Source organism: Jatropha curcas, chromosome 6 (assembly GCF_041381405.1).
Source record: "Jatropha curcas cultivar XTBG-Jc1 chromosome 6, XTBG_Jcur_1.0, whole genome shotgun sequence".
Taxonomy (NCBI): domain Eukaryota; kingdom Viridiplantae; phylum Streptophyta; class Magnoliopsida; order Malpighiales; family Euphorbiaceae; genus Jatropha; species Jatropha curcas.
Window position 1 is genome coordinate 21,071,562 of NC_143156.1, and position 18,101 is coordinate 21,089,662.

The 18,101-nt window shown below is 29.3% G+C and overlaps 1 protein-coding gene and 1 pseudogene across 2 annotated transcripts; one reads left to right on the forward strand and one right to left on the reverse strand.

Annotated features, from left to right (window-relative positions):
- Positions 1-220: 220 nt before the first annotated feature.
- On the reverse strand, positions 221-9,638 carry LOC119369491 (cytochrome b-c1 complex subunit 6-2, mitochondrial pseudogene; annotated as a pseudogene). Its single transcript, XR_016321374.1, has 3 exons — positions 9,592-9,638; positions 535-618; positions 221-421 (listed from the first exon to the last, which is right to left on the reverse strand). The product of XR_016321374.1 is annotated as a cytochrome b-c1 complex subunit 6-2, mitochondrial pseudogene (transcript).
- Positions 9,290-14,859, forward strand: LOC149495698 (uncharacterized). Its single transcript, XM_089723234.1, has 6 exons — positions 9,290-9,484; positions 10,509-10,843; positions 11,355-11,837; positions 12,321-12,470; positions 14,236-14,310; positions 14,723-14,859. Exons 2-6 carry the CDS (start codon positions 10,543-10,545, stop codon positions 14,857-14,859), a joined length of 1,146 nt encoding a protein of 381 aa, XP_089579360.1. The 5' UTR covers positions 9,290-9,484; positions 10,509-10,542.
- The last annotated feature ends 3,242 nt before the right edge of the window (positions 14,860-18,101 follow it).

Below are 18,101 nucleotides of genomic sequence, written 5' to 3' on the forward strand. Positions count from 1 at the left end.
TTGTTGAAGTTAATTTCTTAAAATAATTCCCTTGATTGCCGTTTAAATAATAGTAGGTTAACATAATTTTGGTATTTGATATATAATTCTCGTGGAAATGATACTCTACTTGTTTTTTATTACTTGTCGCGATTTCATAAACTTGGGGAAAATTATTGTCAGTCAGCTCACTTGTAAAATATATGAACATAAAGAAAGTGGTCTTTGAGAAGGCCTTTCAGTTACTTTAGTTTTGAAAATAGCTTTGGTGCAACATGCATTGTCAAATGCCAAATTAGATGATGTCATGTGTCAAAACTCTAAAATTTCTCAAACAATAACCAACACTTACACATTTATCAACACAATACAAATAATCAAAGTATTGCCCAGTACAGTGCTTTAGCCCAAGTTCTTCTCCTTCTATTCTCTTTATACATACCTGTATTAAGTTGAAAAGCATTTTCCTTTTAGTAACAATGAAGAAAAATAATAAAGTCCCAATTAAAAGTATTTTCCTTTTATATTAGACCTTTTAATACAAAAGTATTTTACCTCATATTCAATTAAAGGCTTCACACATTTACGCTTGCAGAAGTCCTCAGATGTTTCTTTTGATCAACAAATTCTTCATCCGCCCTAAATTTAATTAAAATATATAGATATAAATAAACAAATAAGGAAATTTTAGAATTCAAAACAAAAAGAAGTTTTATATATATAACAATTTGGATGAAAGTGCTATGAACTCGACCTTTTATATAAGAATGAAACTATAAGTTGCTAATTTGAAATTTTATTGAGATAATATAATTATTATTGATATGTTTGACTTTATATAGTTATTAATTGTAATAACAAACATATTTATTCTTATATAAGGTCCAACTTATAATAGTCAAAGCAAATAATTTTTAATATTATACGTGATGCCTTATTTAGGAAGGGCTATGGAACCCATCCCCAACTATGATTGATGTTGATATATTAATAATGTTTTACCTACACCTATTATATGGGTGGGTTAATCTAATGCAGACATATAGAACAAACGAGGGTATTGCTGACTATTTACTCAAAAAAAAAAAAAGGACAAAAAAGAGTCCTAAATGATAAACATTTTTTGCAATAACAATTTTTAATTTGTTTGACATATAGGGAGTCCCATATACCGAATGTAGGTAAGTAATTTTCATTAATCACACAAAACAAAGCACAATGCTATTAAATGAATAATCTTAACTATAAGAGTAGATAAGCTTACATAGAAGTTAAATTGAATGGCACAAGAATTTACTAAGACTTCAAAGGTGTCTTTCCTGCATAAGAAAAATACAAATTGATCATTTACAATGATTAAGAATATTGACCCACATAGAAGAATTAACAAAAATCATATGAATATAAAAAAATTGCAAAATAACAAATCAATCGCGAGCAAAAAATATGAACCAATATCATAAATTAACAATAAAAATATAGTGAATCAAGAATGACTATTAAAATTTAAATGTATTAATCGCCATAATCACAGCTTAAGTTGCTCTAATTAATGCAAGTTTCCTAGTTTGTCAAAAAAGGGAAAAACAACGTAGATTAACAAAATTAGAGATTACAAATAGAAATGAAGGATTTGGGAGAGATAAAAAAAAGCTGCAAAACGGGATATAAAAAATTTGGAAGTTATGATTTACAAATTACACATATATAAAGCTTAAGAAACCTTGCCTTTATCCAATTGATGTGTATCAATGTAACTTTGAGCTTCAATAATGCAACAAATTGGTACAAATCATCTAACAAACTTGGTTATATATAGCATAGAGATGCTTATATGATGCCTTGAAAGTATGGATACTCATAAATTTAAGACCATTGAACTAGTCAAATACTTAGCACATGATTATTGATACTATAATACTTTCAAGAGAAATAAACATATTTTGTTTCATATTCATATATTAATACTATATCCCAATTATTTGATATTCAATTAAAAAGACTCAAACCTGATATCTATCACGGATTAGAAATCTCAATCACCACTTGAAGTTATATTATAATTTTATGCGCGATTTAGTTTGTTAAAGATCAATGGTTGACTAATCATTAGATGGTGTTTCTTCTTATAATATAAATTAAATATCATGTGAATATCTTTCTGTGCAAACTATATTCCTCCAGTCCAATGCATATATAATAAAATTTAAATGAAATATTTTTGTTATAAAATATAATAAATAGAGAATATATATAGACATATAATAGATATAATATAGAGAGAATAGAGAGAAATTGAATTCTTGTATTAGAATTTTAGTTATCAATCCATAGGATTAAAGAATTATTTATAGAATACAAAATACAATCTAAAAGACATAACCTTGTACACGAAAGGATATAACCTTTTATCCTAAATGACATAACCTTACACATTAAAGGATATAACTATTCATCCTAAAGGACATAAACCTTTATTCTGAAGGACATGACTTATGGAGAAGATAAATAATTTCTTTAATAAACATAATGGACATCTATTATATAATATATTATGTATAACACTTCTCCGTGGATGTCCGTTACATAAAGAATATGTATGGAAAAAAAATCCTAGTGAAGGAAAAAGAGTATAGTATTCTTTGTGTTTTAAAAATTTATTTCTCCTCTTGATAAAAACATCACTACTTGTCTTTTCCTTTAATGCACCATTCCTTCAGGCAAGATATAATATTTTAATATTACCTTCTACAATATATGGAGCTTGTTTCTATGCATGCAGATTGTATGTACTTTGTACATATCTACGTATCAAAATATCAATTTCAATCAGACACATTACTGGCTTACTTCATAAATTGTGATGTCTTTCAAATGTAAATCATATATCAATTGTTATGGGTATAATGATCTTTAATATATATACTCAATATAATACTATGACACTTCAGGACGTAGTATCTCATTATTGCAAAAACATACAATACTTCAGGACTAAAGAGCTCTTTATCATTTTTAGAGGTTGAAATTAGTTCTTTATCTCATTAAATAACCTCACAATTATCAATTTCACTAATGGATTAATTTTACCCATATACAATCATTTTGATCCTTTGGATTATATGTATTGATTAATGGACATAAATTCCATTTATAAAATGTTCGCTCTTCAGGATGAGAAAAAATTTTGTATTTTCAAGTTCTTTCATCTAAAATTTCTCCTTTGAAGAAATTATGATTTTTAGAAAGCTCTTCAGGGGTTTTAATAATTTTCATAAATCAAAATAATGGTAAATTATATTTATTTCTCTTATGAATATATTCTATCAATAAATATTCACTAATTAATTTACAATAGCATATAAAACAAATATCAATACTTTGTCAAAGAAGAGTGGAAACATGATAGAATTAATTATGAATATAGTCTATCAATAAATATTCACTAATTAATTTACTCTAAGTAGAATAGCATATAAAACAAATATCAATACTTTGTCAAAAAAGAGTGGTATCAAGGCAATTATACCATCTTTGCGGTAGATTTTCTTAATTTGTATAGAAATCTTTATAATTTATTTGAATATATTTTCAGAGTTTCAATTTGGATGCTCTAAGCATGTTTTAATCTTTCAAGGATTATTATCATCAAGTAATCTATATAGAGCTCTACATAATTTCTCGAGAATTTGATTTTTGTTCTTCAAGCAACTTAAATCCATTAGGGATTTTCACACAGATATCTATATCAAATGAGCCATATAAATAGGGAATCACTATTTATAACCAATGCTAATACTTTGTGAAAATTTTATGCAACAAGTTTTAATGTTTGGATTACAAATCCAAAAACTTTACTTTTCAAATAAATTATATCTCAATTGTACTACTCCATTTTGGCCAATCATCTTATGTCTATATTTAATACATTTATATTCAAGATCCTCATCATTTTTCACAATATTAAATGCTATAGTATATGTAAAAATATAGTCAATATTTATTTTATATCGATTTCATCATTCCTTGACATGACATAACTTATTGAGATTTCATTATTTTCATCGAATTCATTAATTTCAGGTACTTGATTTTACTCTTGAAATTTATCAGTCATGTCTAAGGTTTCTTCTCGAGTTTATTCTTCTAAAGTTTTTCTTTTTAGAATTTGCACATATAACATATTTGCTCTTTTTCATTTTCAATGATTCTTCTCTTAACATAGGCAGTTTATCATTCAAGGACTTTAATTCTAGTAAGATTCTAGCAATTGATTTACAATAGTTTGAAAAATAACTATCTTTAGAACTTCTAGTTCACACAACCTTTTGAGATGATCAAAATTTGATAAAAATAATTATTTCGGTAATTAGTATTTTCAGCTGCTTATTTTCTCTCCTTAATGTCGAGATCTATAAATTCTAAAATAGATCCATAATCAAAAGAGGAAAATTAGATTTGAATAAATTTCTGGTTCTTTAATAAATATCCATATAAGGATAAATTTTCTTTTTTGCATCATTATTAATCGGTATGGTCCGATCGATCATGCCAAATAATAAAGTACTTGGATTTGTAAACTTCTAATTTATAACCATATTTATTTCAATCTTTATCTCCATATGATATCCAATTTAATCAATATCTTTGGACCTCAATGCATTATACATAAATTTATTTGCCTTTTCAATATTTTGGTGTACAATAAGTACATAACTAATATCCATATATGTCACATTATTTGTACCACTTACGGTGGTAAGATTTATTTATATGGCTACCATAATTGCAAAGATTATTATTTTAACTATGATCTCATTAATATTCTAATGACAAGTATATCTTTGTCATTATTCACATCCACGTCCAATATCATATATTATTGCATTCACTTCAGGGAATGCATCAAATGTAGTTGGGTGAATCTCATTATTTCAATACCTAATATTATATGTTATTCCATTCACTTTAGAAAATGAAGCAAAATCCAGTTGGATGGTCTCATGATCTTTATTAAGATTTCTTTATTTTGCTTAATCATATAAAGGACATGAAAATTCAAAATATATCTTAAAATCTTCTCTCTTGATATTGCTATTTCAGAAGCATATTTCAAAATTTATACCATGTAAATATATATACCAATATATAATAATTATCATAACTTACGATTTTATGAAGAAAATTATTGACTTGATGCATTTTATCTTAGATTTTTTATTTCTAATTTTGATTTGTCTCTAGGACTTATAGCATCCATATGTATTTCAACGTTACTTATTCATGATATATAATTCTTGCTTGTAATATAAAAGGGCTACAAATTCAAAGTTTCTATAATTTAACATAATAATAAATATTAATATAAAATAAAATAATTATATTAACCAAACCAACACATGAAAATTTGGGATTAGTATAATTATGAATTAATAGTATCAAAATATAAAATATAAAACACATCATATAAAGTAAAAAGAAAAATTGATTCATGTTAAAAACAAATGACCAACTATGATATTAAAAACGCTACACAACATAGTATTGATCAAATACAATTAAAATTGCTAATCAATACATGTGATTAACATGTGTTATCAAATATGGAAAGGATTCTTATTTAAACATCATTTCTTTTAATTATTCAAACCATGAGAAGGAACATATTGGCATATCCAAAGCCAAAAATTATTGTCTCTATGAATATTATTAAATATAAAAGATTTAATATCGTTATAAACAAATAAACATTAGCAATCAATTTACAAATCAAAAGGTATTAATGTGTCGAGTGTTATACTCTATATATTAGATCAAATCAATATGTAAGAATTAATTACTTTGAATTTTTAAACTCAATTTAAAGCAACTGTACGTTTAATATATGCACATAAAGAAAGAAACAAAATTAAAATTTTTATTTCCTAGCACCATAAATAAGTTAAACATACCAATCATAATTTTGGATGTTGCAAACAACAAGTTATCCTCTCTCTAAGTATTTTGATGAACAAAGTGGTAGAACGAATTCAAAGTAGTAGAACGAAATCGTGCTGATAATTTGTTATAAAATATAATTAATAGAGAATATATATAAACATATAGTAAATAAAAAATAGAGAGAAATAAAATCATTGTACTAGAATCTTAGTTTCCAATTCATAGGATTAAGGAACTATTTATAGCTGACAAAATGCAATCTAAAAGACATAACCTTATACACTAAAGGATATAACCCTTCATTCCATAAGACATAACCTTACTTATTAAAGGATATAATTATTCATCCTAAAAGGACACAACTTTTTATTCCAAAGGACATGACTCGTGGAGAAGATAAATAATTTTTTTAATAAATTTAATAGACATCCATATTTTAATATAGTATTTATAACAATTTTTAAAATTCTTAATTAGTTTAATAGCAATCTTAATAAACTTTAAATAAGTTTAATGTCAATATAAACTGGGTCAAAAGGTATTTGATGCCAATTATGATATATGTTTTTTTGGTAATTGATTATATAGTCCTTTCCAACCAATTTCATGGATGAGAACTATTTTTTTTCTATTCAAAACAGAAAAAAAAAATGAAAAAGTAAACTAACTATTAGTTTGTATATCCTACAGTCAATCAGATGATTGCACATGCACATCATATTTTCAATTTTATTTAACTAATAAAAAACATTATTTATCTTTAATATTCAATTAATGAACCTCGAGTAATGTTCAATATTGAATATAGTTATAATTATGAGATTCTGATTGCCTCAAAAGTAATGTTCTTAAATATTCCTAGTCAATGCGATATCAATATTGAACGATGATGAGATGTTGAGATTGGAACATATCATATTCTTTCCTTTATGAAGGGAAATAGTTGTTCTCATAAGTTGAGGTATATGAGATACTCATAACTAGGGATGGAAGCGGTGCCCGTATTTTAGATTACCTGACCCGCTCCGATCCATTTAAAGAGGATATGAGTAGTTATAAATGGGTTTAGGGCAGATACGAATAGTGAAATTATTACCTATTATGCATACAGATAGGGTACGGGTATAGGTCGTTGGGTACCCGCTACTCGTTATCGGCTATATTAAATGTGTATCCTATCCACTATGAATAAAAATTGTATTTTAAATAAGTTCACATTTGGATAGTTTAAGCTTCGTAGGTATCCTACCCATATAAGGGAAATTTAAATGGGTTTTGGATGGGAACGAGTAGTAAAAATTTAAACGGGTTCAGATATGAGTATTTAAATGGATTTGGAATGGATTCGGATACTAAAATTTTAAATGGATATGGATATGGATAGCTTAAAATTTGTGTGTACCCGCCCCGCTTCCATTCCTACCCATAGCTAATATACAGGTGCTTGTTGTAAGGATAAGTTCAATAAACTGATCCACACAAGTATTTCATATGGAGAACTACTTATGCTTATGAAAGACTCAAGTGATGGTTGTGTAAGTGATGGTTGTGTAAGCGAGCTTTCAGCTTAAGATTATTAAGTTATCTTATTTAGGGACTACTGTGTTTTGATCCATCTACACATTACTCTATTTAAGATAACAAATGGAAAAGAATGGAAAATAGTAGAAATTGTATAAAGTGACTTGAGCGATCAAGATGGGTTCATCATCCTATGTAAATCAGAGAAAAATTTTCACTTGTTCTCTACTAATATTGGTCATGAAATCCTTGCACAAGATGAAATAAAATTAGTAAATTGGATTTGAAATCTTATTCAATGAATCAATAACTATTGCTTAGAGAATTAATATAATTTAACTTAAATGAATAAATCAAAATATTATTGATGAATAGATCTTAATTATATTGAGAGATCATTCACTAAAAGGCTAAGTCAACCTACTATAGACTTTTCAAATATTTGGATAGTCTTGTTATGTTGCTAGATATCACTTTAAACTTTCAAATATAAATTTAATTAATTATATTTGGAACCTAATGGGTCACATGTATAAGGATTGATATGAAAAATTAAAAATGAGAAATTAAATCAAGTTGGATTTGATTAAAAATAAGTTTTAAGTAAAATTTTATAAAAATTATAGTTTTGATCTAAAATATTAACTAGGGACTCAGAATAAACGTTTCTAAAACTTATTGGGTTTAAATATAAGATATTTTAAAAGGTAAATTAATTATAATTTATTTATTTAATTGATTAAATTAATAATTTTTAACTAGGATATATTATGAGTACTTCCCGCATTCCTCTATATGTAGACTTGACTTTTATAGCCACCAAAATAATATAAGGGTATTTTGAGTTAGAATTCAAAATACTTTTTGCTTTTCAAATTCTCTAAAAATAATTTTATATTTTTTTTCATTGTTAATTGGTGAGGATATTGTTAAAGATTGTACAATTAGACGGTTTATGAATTATGACAATCCAGTGAATAACAAGTTTCTAATTCTACTTGTGAAAGATTTGATAATAGGTATTATTTTAAATTAATTATTTATTACTTTAATCATTTCAATGTAAATCCGTTCGTTAAAAATATTGTAATATCGATTCCATTGCACATTTTATTCCATATAAAACCAATAGTAACTCCATTACCAATCTCATGGATGAGATATGTACATTCAAAAGAAAAAAAGAAATAGCAACAGAGTGGATAGGATGATAATTTTACATGATTCAGTCCGATTTTAACGGATTCAGGTAGTATTACTATCTGTATTGAGTTCGGGTTCAAGAATTCGGGTATTTGCTATCCATTACTAGTTTAATAAATATTCAAAAAATATTTAAAATAATTATTTTTAAAGAAAATTTTATATATAGACACCTTTTTTAATTATAATTAATGTATTAATTATATTTAATATTTATATTATATTTTTTGTTATGTCAAAACAATAATTTTTTACTATGCTTCTGACATTTTATTTTTGGAAAATGGAAATTAAACATATTTTTAATACTAAATGAGTACTTAAATAGATAATTATAATTAGGGTTGGGATGAATTTAGATACTAAAAATGAATTTCTAAATAGGTTTTAATATTTAATTTATAACCAAATTTAGAATCCGATAGTTCATTTTAGATAGATATACGATCCGTTGCCATCTCCAAGAGTAAACACTAATCAATCAATTATATATAAAATATAAGAGAAGCAAAAAAGTTTAAAAAAAAAAAAAAAAGTAATAAAGCTGAATTGGTGCACACTTTAGTTCAGTACCTACGCGGTGAATAGATGTCAATCAATTATTTGTAATCCTCCAATTGATGGAACACAAAAAGCCAAGAACAAAAAGAAAGAAAGAAACGAAAGAAGAAAAGTGAAAGTATTTAATTCCAATGAACTTTTCCTTTTTGGTGGGATCATATGCGTCAATAATTATTATTCACAAGCAACTGAGCTTACAGCTTTAACGAGTTCGGTTGGAAGAATTAGACTGCTAAAACCCATTACAACTACTCATCCTTCCAAGTTTATTGCATATAATGTAAGTTCTTTCTGCACACTAGAGTTTCTTTAATATTCTTGAATTGCTAATTAGTTGGTTCTTGTGATGTGTATGTGTCTCTTCTTTTTCTCCTCTCTTTTATATACTTCTTCCTGTTATTTTCTGCATACAACATTCTTCGGAACTCAGGCATCTAAGCTTCTGATTCTATTTTTATGTCTAAAATTTGAAGTTTTTGAACTTATTTATATTTTTCTCTATTTCTAAGCAAAACGTATGTTTTACTGTCCATTGGTTTATCAGTGGGCCTATAGACTGGATCTAGATATGTCATTCTTAAGTTAGACTTACTTAGATCCGGACTATGACCTTATCTATGCACCAAACTAATAAAATGAAAATATAAATTTTTTTTAAAATTATTCATTTTTTATAGTTTCACCCATGGATCAAACAAATGAAAATATGGTAAAAATTGCTCTCCTTAAAAAACAAAAAACAAAAAAAAAAACACACTTTTCATTAGTTTGATCCATGGATGGATTCATACGGGTCTACATAAGTCAATCCAGTTAACTTTCTTCTGATTTTCTTGAATTGCTATTTACTTGGTCCTTTTCTCCTCTCTCGAATTGCTATTTACTTGGTCCTTTTCTCCTCTCTCTTTATAGAATTCTTGCTGCTGTTAATTTTTTACATCCAACATTCTTCGGAACATTGGCATCTAAGCTTGTGATGAGTTTCATTATAATGTCCAAACTTTCAAAAAACTTTTGAGCTTGTTTGTTGTTTACGTTATTCTTTTTCAATACAACATAAAAGAGAAGTTTAGGCAAATGTTGTTATTTCCAGCTTGCATTTATCCTCAGGCATTAAACTCAAAACCCAAATGAAACCTTAGAAAGTGAATAAGGAAAAGTAATTACTTCACTCTCAATTCAATTTGTTGATTGTTGTTGCTGTTTTGCTATGGGTTTATTTAGAACTTACCTTCAGTGGTTCAACAATTATTTGATCTTCCAAAGTTTTTGATTTAAAAGGCTGTCTTTTTTACAATTGACAGTTTGAACATACATCCTAAGATCAAGAGGATAAAGATGGCAACAAAGATTGTCCTTCAAGATCTAGATGGAAATAATTACGCAGACTGGAGAATTTGGATGAAGAACTATTTGTTGGCTAATGATCTATGGGATGTTATTGAAGCAAATGAGAAACTGGAAGAGGATGAAGCTGAATTGAAGGCTTGGACAAGGAAAAATGCTGCAGCTTTACAAGCAATTCATGTTTCATGTTCGTTGGAGGTATTTTCTCACATCAGAGAGATTGATTCTGCTAAGTTTTGCTGGGAAACTTTGGCTATAATGAATGAGGTAAAGCCAGCTGTGAAACCTCCAGGTAATGCATTCCTTCTTCTACGTCTAAAGACTACGGGTCTCTTTTTTCTTTTGTTTTTTTTTTTTTTTTATGAAATCAACGGTATCCGAACCTCCGCACAGGTGCCACTACGAGTCTCTTTAATATTATGGTTAAAATTCCTTTTTGGAAAAAACATCATTTTACAATGTTATTGAGAAAACACAGTTTTAATTTGTAACTTTTTCTCGTCGTGGTCGTAATCATCATGCAAAATCTTTTTTTTTTCTCTAATGAATCGTTAAAAATACTATCGTTTCAATAAAAAATTATTTTTCATTAATTTAATTCATAGATGGAATCATAGACCAGTCTACCCAAGTCAATCCCACTCCAACAATTCTCTAATCACCGAAATATTTATCTCATAGAAAACTCAAATTCTCAGGCTGAAAATTTTGTTTTGTGAAACAAAGATACTATAACTGTACTTTACATTTCTTTTTCCTTTGGCATTTCTCATCTTAACTAATGAGTTGATAAAAAATGACAGCAACAGAGGTCGATGCCTACGTTCAATTTCATCCTTTGCGAGAGGCTGTAGAGAAATGGGACTTGAATTCCGTGAAAACCTTCCTTCAGCTTCATCCAGACACATTACGCAGAAAGGTTTCAGGTTTTGGTGAAACAGCGCTTCATCTTGCGACAAAGGCTGGGAACATAAAGATTGTGGAGTTTTTGGTGGAGTTAATGTCAGTAGAAGAGTTACAGGCAGTTGATGAAAATAGTGGGACAGCTCTTATTTTTGCTGCTGTTATTGGAGCAACAAGAATTGCCGAATGCATGGTGAGAAAGACGATGAAGCTGGTTACTATTGCTGCAGACAGTTATCTTCCAGTAATAGTAGCATGTAATAATGGCCATAAGGAAACAACTCGGTATTTATACTCTCTCACTCCTTTTGAAATACTGCTTGAAGATAATGGAGCCTTTGGATCTTTGCTTCTTCATGCTTCAATTTTCAACGAAATGTTTGGTAAGTAATTAAGAGTGATTGTCATTTTCAAATCTTGCATAATCAGTAATTTGTTTTAGGGTATATTATTATTGAGCTCATAAATGAATTGAAAATGTGAAATTCATTTATAAATGAATTTATTTGTAATCGAAACTTTTCAAGTTTGTAATAAATTTAAAATTGAAAATGAATTTAGTTTTATTTTCTAAAATTAATTTTTTTAGTAGAATTTCGTTTAGTTATATTCAAATATATAGAATTGAATTCATAAAATTTAATTTTTCATTTTTTTTTCAAGACCAAATATAAAAATTTGAATTTATAAATAAATTCCATGCAATTTTATGGAATTCATTCATTCCAAAAAATAGATTAATCTTGATTAATTTTCTTTTAAGTATATAATAAAAAATTTTCAATGACTAAATAATAATTAATTTACTTTTAAAACTTGATTTAACTCTTGTAATTCTAATTTTGATAATGCTATACAAACACCAGATATATCCTTGGATTTGCTCCAGCGTTGCCCAAGCTTCGCCACAAGACGAACACGTTATGGAAGCACCCCACTTGTCGAATTGGCTTGTCTCAACGATTTATTTCCTAGCAGCAACCGTTATGTCTTCTGGAAACAATGGATCTATTCCTGTCAGTACCTCTTCATCTCCCTCTTCCATTTCTTTTTCTCCTTTCCTTTGTTTATTCTTTCAGATTAATTACAAGAATTTTAAAGATTCTGGATTTCAAAACTAAATTCTGGTTTGGTTTTATATAGAATAACTATTCTTAGGTTTGGTTTTAATTTTTGAGAAGTTTTACTAATTAAAATTCCCTTTATTTTGAGGTCATTTTTATAATTTCATTCCATTACACAAAGCATGAAGAAATTCCTACAAAAATATGAACCCATGATATGTTTGTTTTGAATTAGGAACAAACATAAAGGAATTGATGACAAAAGGAAAAAATTGTGCGCTAAACCATTCCGAACACCCCAAATAATACTAGTTGTTATAATTGCATCCCAAAATAAATTTAATCCCCCGAGCACTCCAATTTTAAATTTATGTTATAATTGCACCCTAATCGCAAAATTGGTCAAAATTGAGATATAGAAAATACTCTCTCCCCCGCATTTTGTTGCATAGTTTGACAAAACACGCATATTAAGAATTTAGTGAATAAAAGTTATTTTGTCATTTTTTGCTCTTAACTCATTAAGATATTAATGAAAGTCTTTCATTTAATGAACAATAATAAATGTTATTATAGGAAAACTAATTGTTTATATATCTAAATTTAGAAATCTTGCAAACATTTCGGAACATCTAAAAAAGGTATAACAAGCAAACAAAATAGGATGGAGTAGTGAATATAGGTCCCACATGAGTTGGCTAACCCAACATCAGTTAGCTACAGTAAAATGCAACATTTGAAGCAGCAAAGAATTTTCTTTCTTCCTCCACTGACCGGATATGCTATTTTCTTTCTCCATCTTTATGCAAACAAATAGATAGATAAAGAATTGTTTGAGTAAAATCCAACTCAAATTAGGGTTTAAGAGAGTATGTAAAAATTAATTAAAGCTTCATACCTTGATTTTACAAAGGAAAAAAAAAAAAAAAAAACAGCCCCAGAAAATAAAAACACTTTAACATCCAAAAGCGACTGTGGTCCACATAATCAGGCCAAAAACATATTTACAGCGAAAACTAAAAGAATCTCTTGATATCCTATACATATCTCAAGGATATAAACAATAAAGAAAAAGAAATTAAAAGGAGAAAATACATAGTCCAATTTAGAAAATGAAGATTGAGTGGTTAAGCAGCTTCGTACTCACCATGAACTGCTTTATCTCATTACCGACGTACACCGTAACATGACCCTCAAGAACAGGCCTAGTTCCACCAACGTTGTCGGCAATCACTGGAGGACTACCTCTATTTTACAATATTGTGGGCACACTTAATCAGATTAGAGTTTTAAAAGATTCAAACCCACTTATTGTCTATCCAAACAGTTGCTCTCTCAACTTTTCTCGATCCCCTTAAGCCACTTCCCTCCTCCACCATTGTCTCCTTGCCGATTTTGTTAATAATCATCCATAATATTTTTTCTATTCAATGATTATTAATCCGATCTGATAATATTTAAACTGTGTGCTTTGAGTTAGCTAACTGAATTTGAGTTAACTAACACATGTGGGACCTCACATTATTTTTAGTCTCTAGTTTGACCAATTTTATAATTAGGGTGTAATTGTGATATAAATTTAAAATTGAAGTGTCTAGAGGATTAGGTTCATTTTTACTGTGTAATTATAACAATTCACAAAGTTTGAGGTATTGGGAATGCTTTAGCCAAAATTGCGTTTGTTACTAAATATGAGTTGATGATTTTTATATGGAAGGTATTCATGTGCAACTACCTGCTTCCCCCGGTGATGTTCGAATTGCCATTCTAGAGAATGATCATGTTAAACAAGGTAACATTTTATTTAAGGTCAACATTCCATTATCCTTTTTTGTCAATTCAGATTTAATAGTTAATCAAACAATTTTTTTATCGAACACTTTTTTTTTAAACCACTATATTAAACAGTTGATAGGTAACAACTAGTATCAAACAGCTAACAGCTACTATAACAGTTACTATTGTCGAGCAGACCTTAAATAATGAAGTAAAGGAAGCATAGTTAAAAAAAAAGCGGCTATGTTGAGCATTCTTTACCTAAGCAACAAAATTGAAATATATTCCACCTCCAAGACTCAAGAAACACTTATATATATATATATATATATATATATATATATATATATATATATATATATATATATATATATATATATAATTAGGTTGTTTTAAAAAACATTTAACTTAGTTGTTTAATTTTTCAGGGAAGGGTGAAACGCGGAGTTTGAGTTCAAAGGTCCTAGACTTTTTTGGTAATGTTATCTCTAATTTCTCCTTTTGTTTTATTAAATGGCAAATTACTTTATTACCTAGTGGTAAGACTGCCTTGCCACTTTCATAGTGGCCAAAATTTTTCTAATTTCCTCAAAAAAATTATTCTATAATTTTTTAAAGGTGATGTTATTTTTAGAGTCCTAATTGTTAACGTCAGAGCAATACCATTCTATACAATATCACTTGACAAAATTGCCCCTTAATGAATTTATCTCATCTGTCCTTCCTTTTTAATACATTTGATTCAATTTTTTAAAAAGAAAAAAAATGTAAAGAAAGAACTAGACAATCTAAATAAATTCAATTTTAATCATCAACATACACTGTATACTAAGGAATTCGTGAAAGATAGTAGAGTATATTTAGGTGTCCGGTGGTTGTAGCATTACTCGGATCACCATCACACTCAAAACCAACACCATTTTTTCTGGTCTAAAGCTCTCTTTTACTTCATGATAACATAACATTTTTTTATAAATACCATGCTTTGATTAAAAAGGGGAAATATGTATTCAGGCCTTGTTTTTTTTTTATTCTTTTTATCCTTGTTTTCGCCGAAATCCCGAACCCCGGAAGGACCTTGGAAAACATCTTTTTATATTTTAATTATTATTTTGAAAAAAGGTGATAAAAATCTTTTTGGTATGCGATGCCGATAAATTGGTCTTATAAAACATTTGAGTCGTCACCCATTATTTCGGCAATGGGACCGTTTCCAATTTATTTTTGTAAAAGTGACTTCATTTAGCCCAATTTTATTCAAGGCCTATTATTTAGAAAAACTGGTCAGGCGAACCAATGAGGTTCTGGGTAAGGGAATTGGGTACGTCGGTCCATTGGAAACCGACGCCGGGAAAACCGGCCTCTTTTTAACCTACGATTTCTAATTGATTTTATTTTAGAAAAGCCAAATTATTTATTTATTTAAACCCAACCCGAGTAAATCGAACTGAGTTCCTATGTGGAAAATTAATTAATCGTCCCAATCAAATCTAATTATCACATAGCAATTATTCAAATTAAAGCAATTAAATCAAAGCGATCAAACCAAATAAATAAAAAGACCCGCTCTTGCCTTATGGTTCAAGGCGGGCAACAAACCGAATCGAAAATATTAAATCAAATAAATAAATGACCCGCTCTTGCCTTATGGTTCAAGGCGGGCAACAAACCGAACTTAAAATACATTCTACCCAATTTAAATCCAACCCATAAACCCAAAATGATGCATATTTATTATTTAACACTAGAAATGCAAATTATTAATAAACATGCAAATTAATCTTAAATATAAATAAATCAACAAACTTAATTTTATTTTTAATTTAAACATAAATTGCAAAATTCATATAAATAAACACATAAAATTACATTTTAGTATTCTAAGTTTAATTAAACTGTGATCTGTTCATAATTGGGCATTTTCAAATTTATTGAAAAAATTAGATTTTATTTATTTTTTTTATAAAATTTATTATTTATTTTTTTTTTATTTTTCCGGAAAAATCGATGAACAGTCGCGTGACGCAACTGTTCTTGGATGAACAGTCGCGTGACGCAACTGTTCTTCATGAGCAGTGAATAGTGCACAGTCGCGTGACGCAACTGTACAGTCGCGTGACGCAACTGCACAGTCGCGTCACGCAACTGCACAGTCGCATCACGCAACTGTTCTTGGATGAACAGTTGCGTGACACAACTGTTCATCTAGGAACAGTTGCGTGACACAACTGTTCATCTAGGAACAGTTGCGTGATGCACTGTCCTAGCCCAGAATTCATTTTTAAATGTTTTATTTACATCATTTCTTACTTAAATATGATCTAAACACATAAAAAATGGCCAAATATGAACAGAATATAATTTAAAGAAACTTAGATTACTAAAACCACAAAAATATTACTAAAATCACAAAAATATATAAAAAAAATACAAAGAATGTTAAGGAAATTACCTAATCCTCAGATTGATGCTTGCAAATGGATCAAATCTCTTAACAATGATAGTTAAGATTTCCAGAAGCCTTTTTTTCAAGGATTTAATTGTGGTTTCTTTACAGTGTGTTTTTTAGAGTTTCAAAATCGTGTTCCTCTTCTTTTTGTTCTTCTGTCCCTTTTTTTTTTTGTTTTGTTCCTCTCCTTCCTCTCCCTGTTGTTCTGTCAAAATTGTGAGAAAAAGATGTATTTATAGGGTAGGTCAGGACACAGCTGCGTCACGCTACTGTAGCTACGTCACACAGCTCATTTTCACAGTGGGGTGACGACATGACTGGCAGTCGTGTGACGCGACTGGCAGTGGGGTGACGCGATTGGCAGTGGGGTGACACGACTGGCAGTTGGGTGACACGACTGACAGTGGGGTGACACGACTGGCAATTGGGTGACACGACTGACAGTTGGGTGACACGACTGACAGTTGGGTGACACGACTGGCAGTTGGGTGACACGACTGACCCAACCAGAAACTTAAAATTGGTTTGATTTATCCTTGGATTAAAAGACTTCTAAATGGCATTAACCCATTCATTTTGCATCCTCGTATCATCATTGGATCAGGCGGGGCATAAAAAACACGCGTCAACAGTTTGCCCCCCCACTTTATCATTAATTGTATAAACGATTAATGTTAAAGTGGTCCATTGACGCGCCTTCAATCTGGTAATCATCCTTGAAGCTCGGTTTGGTCGGTTCGAAAGATGTTGGATTGATTTGATCATCTGGCCACCTATTCAGCTCGGTTTGATCGGCTTTCATCGGCTCCAGTCAGATCTGTGAATAACTCCAAAGCTCGGTTTGATTGGCTTTGAAAATACCTCCGAGGCTTGGTTTGATCGGCCTGAAGGATTTGAATGCCCTGGCCAACTTCGCAATACACCATCATTGACCGGTCACTGAAATTGTCCTGATCAGCTTCGCAATACACCATCACTAATCAGGATTTGAGTCAACTTCGAAATACACCATCATTGACTCGATCAAGGATTCCAAAGCCCTGTTTGATCGGCTTTAGAAGGTTTGATATAGGAATTGTCTTGATCAGCTTCGCAATACACCATCACTAATTAAGAAAAGGATCCAAGCAGCTTCGTAATACACCATCACTGCTTGGTGGGAAAGGATTGACTCGATCCGCTTCGCAATACATCATCACGAATCGAGAGAAATGATCCAAACAGCTTCGCAATACACCATCACTGCTTGGGGATTGTCCTGATCAACTTCGCAATACATCATCATTAACCTGGAAGATGATTGACTCGATCCGCTTCGCAATACATCATCACGAATCGAGAGAAATGATCCAAACAGC

What these genes read in the sequence shown, in the direction of transcription:
- LOC149495698 (XM_089723234.1), top strand. Translation starts at nt 10,543, where the DNA reads ATGGCAACAAAGATTGTCCTTCAAGATCTAGATGGAAATAATTACGCA. An exon ending in AATTTTCAACGAAATGTTTG is followed by an intron (nt 11,838 to 12,320) that starts GTAAGTAATTAA and finishes TACAAACACCAG; the next exon opens with ATATATCCTTGGATTTGCTC. An exon ending in GAAACAATGGATCTATTCCT is followed by an intron (nt 12,471 to 14,235) that starts GTCAGTACCTCT and finishes TTTATATGGAAG; the next exon opens with GTATTCATGTGCAACTACCT.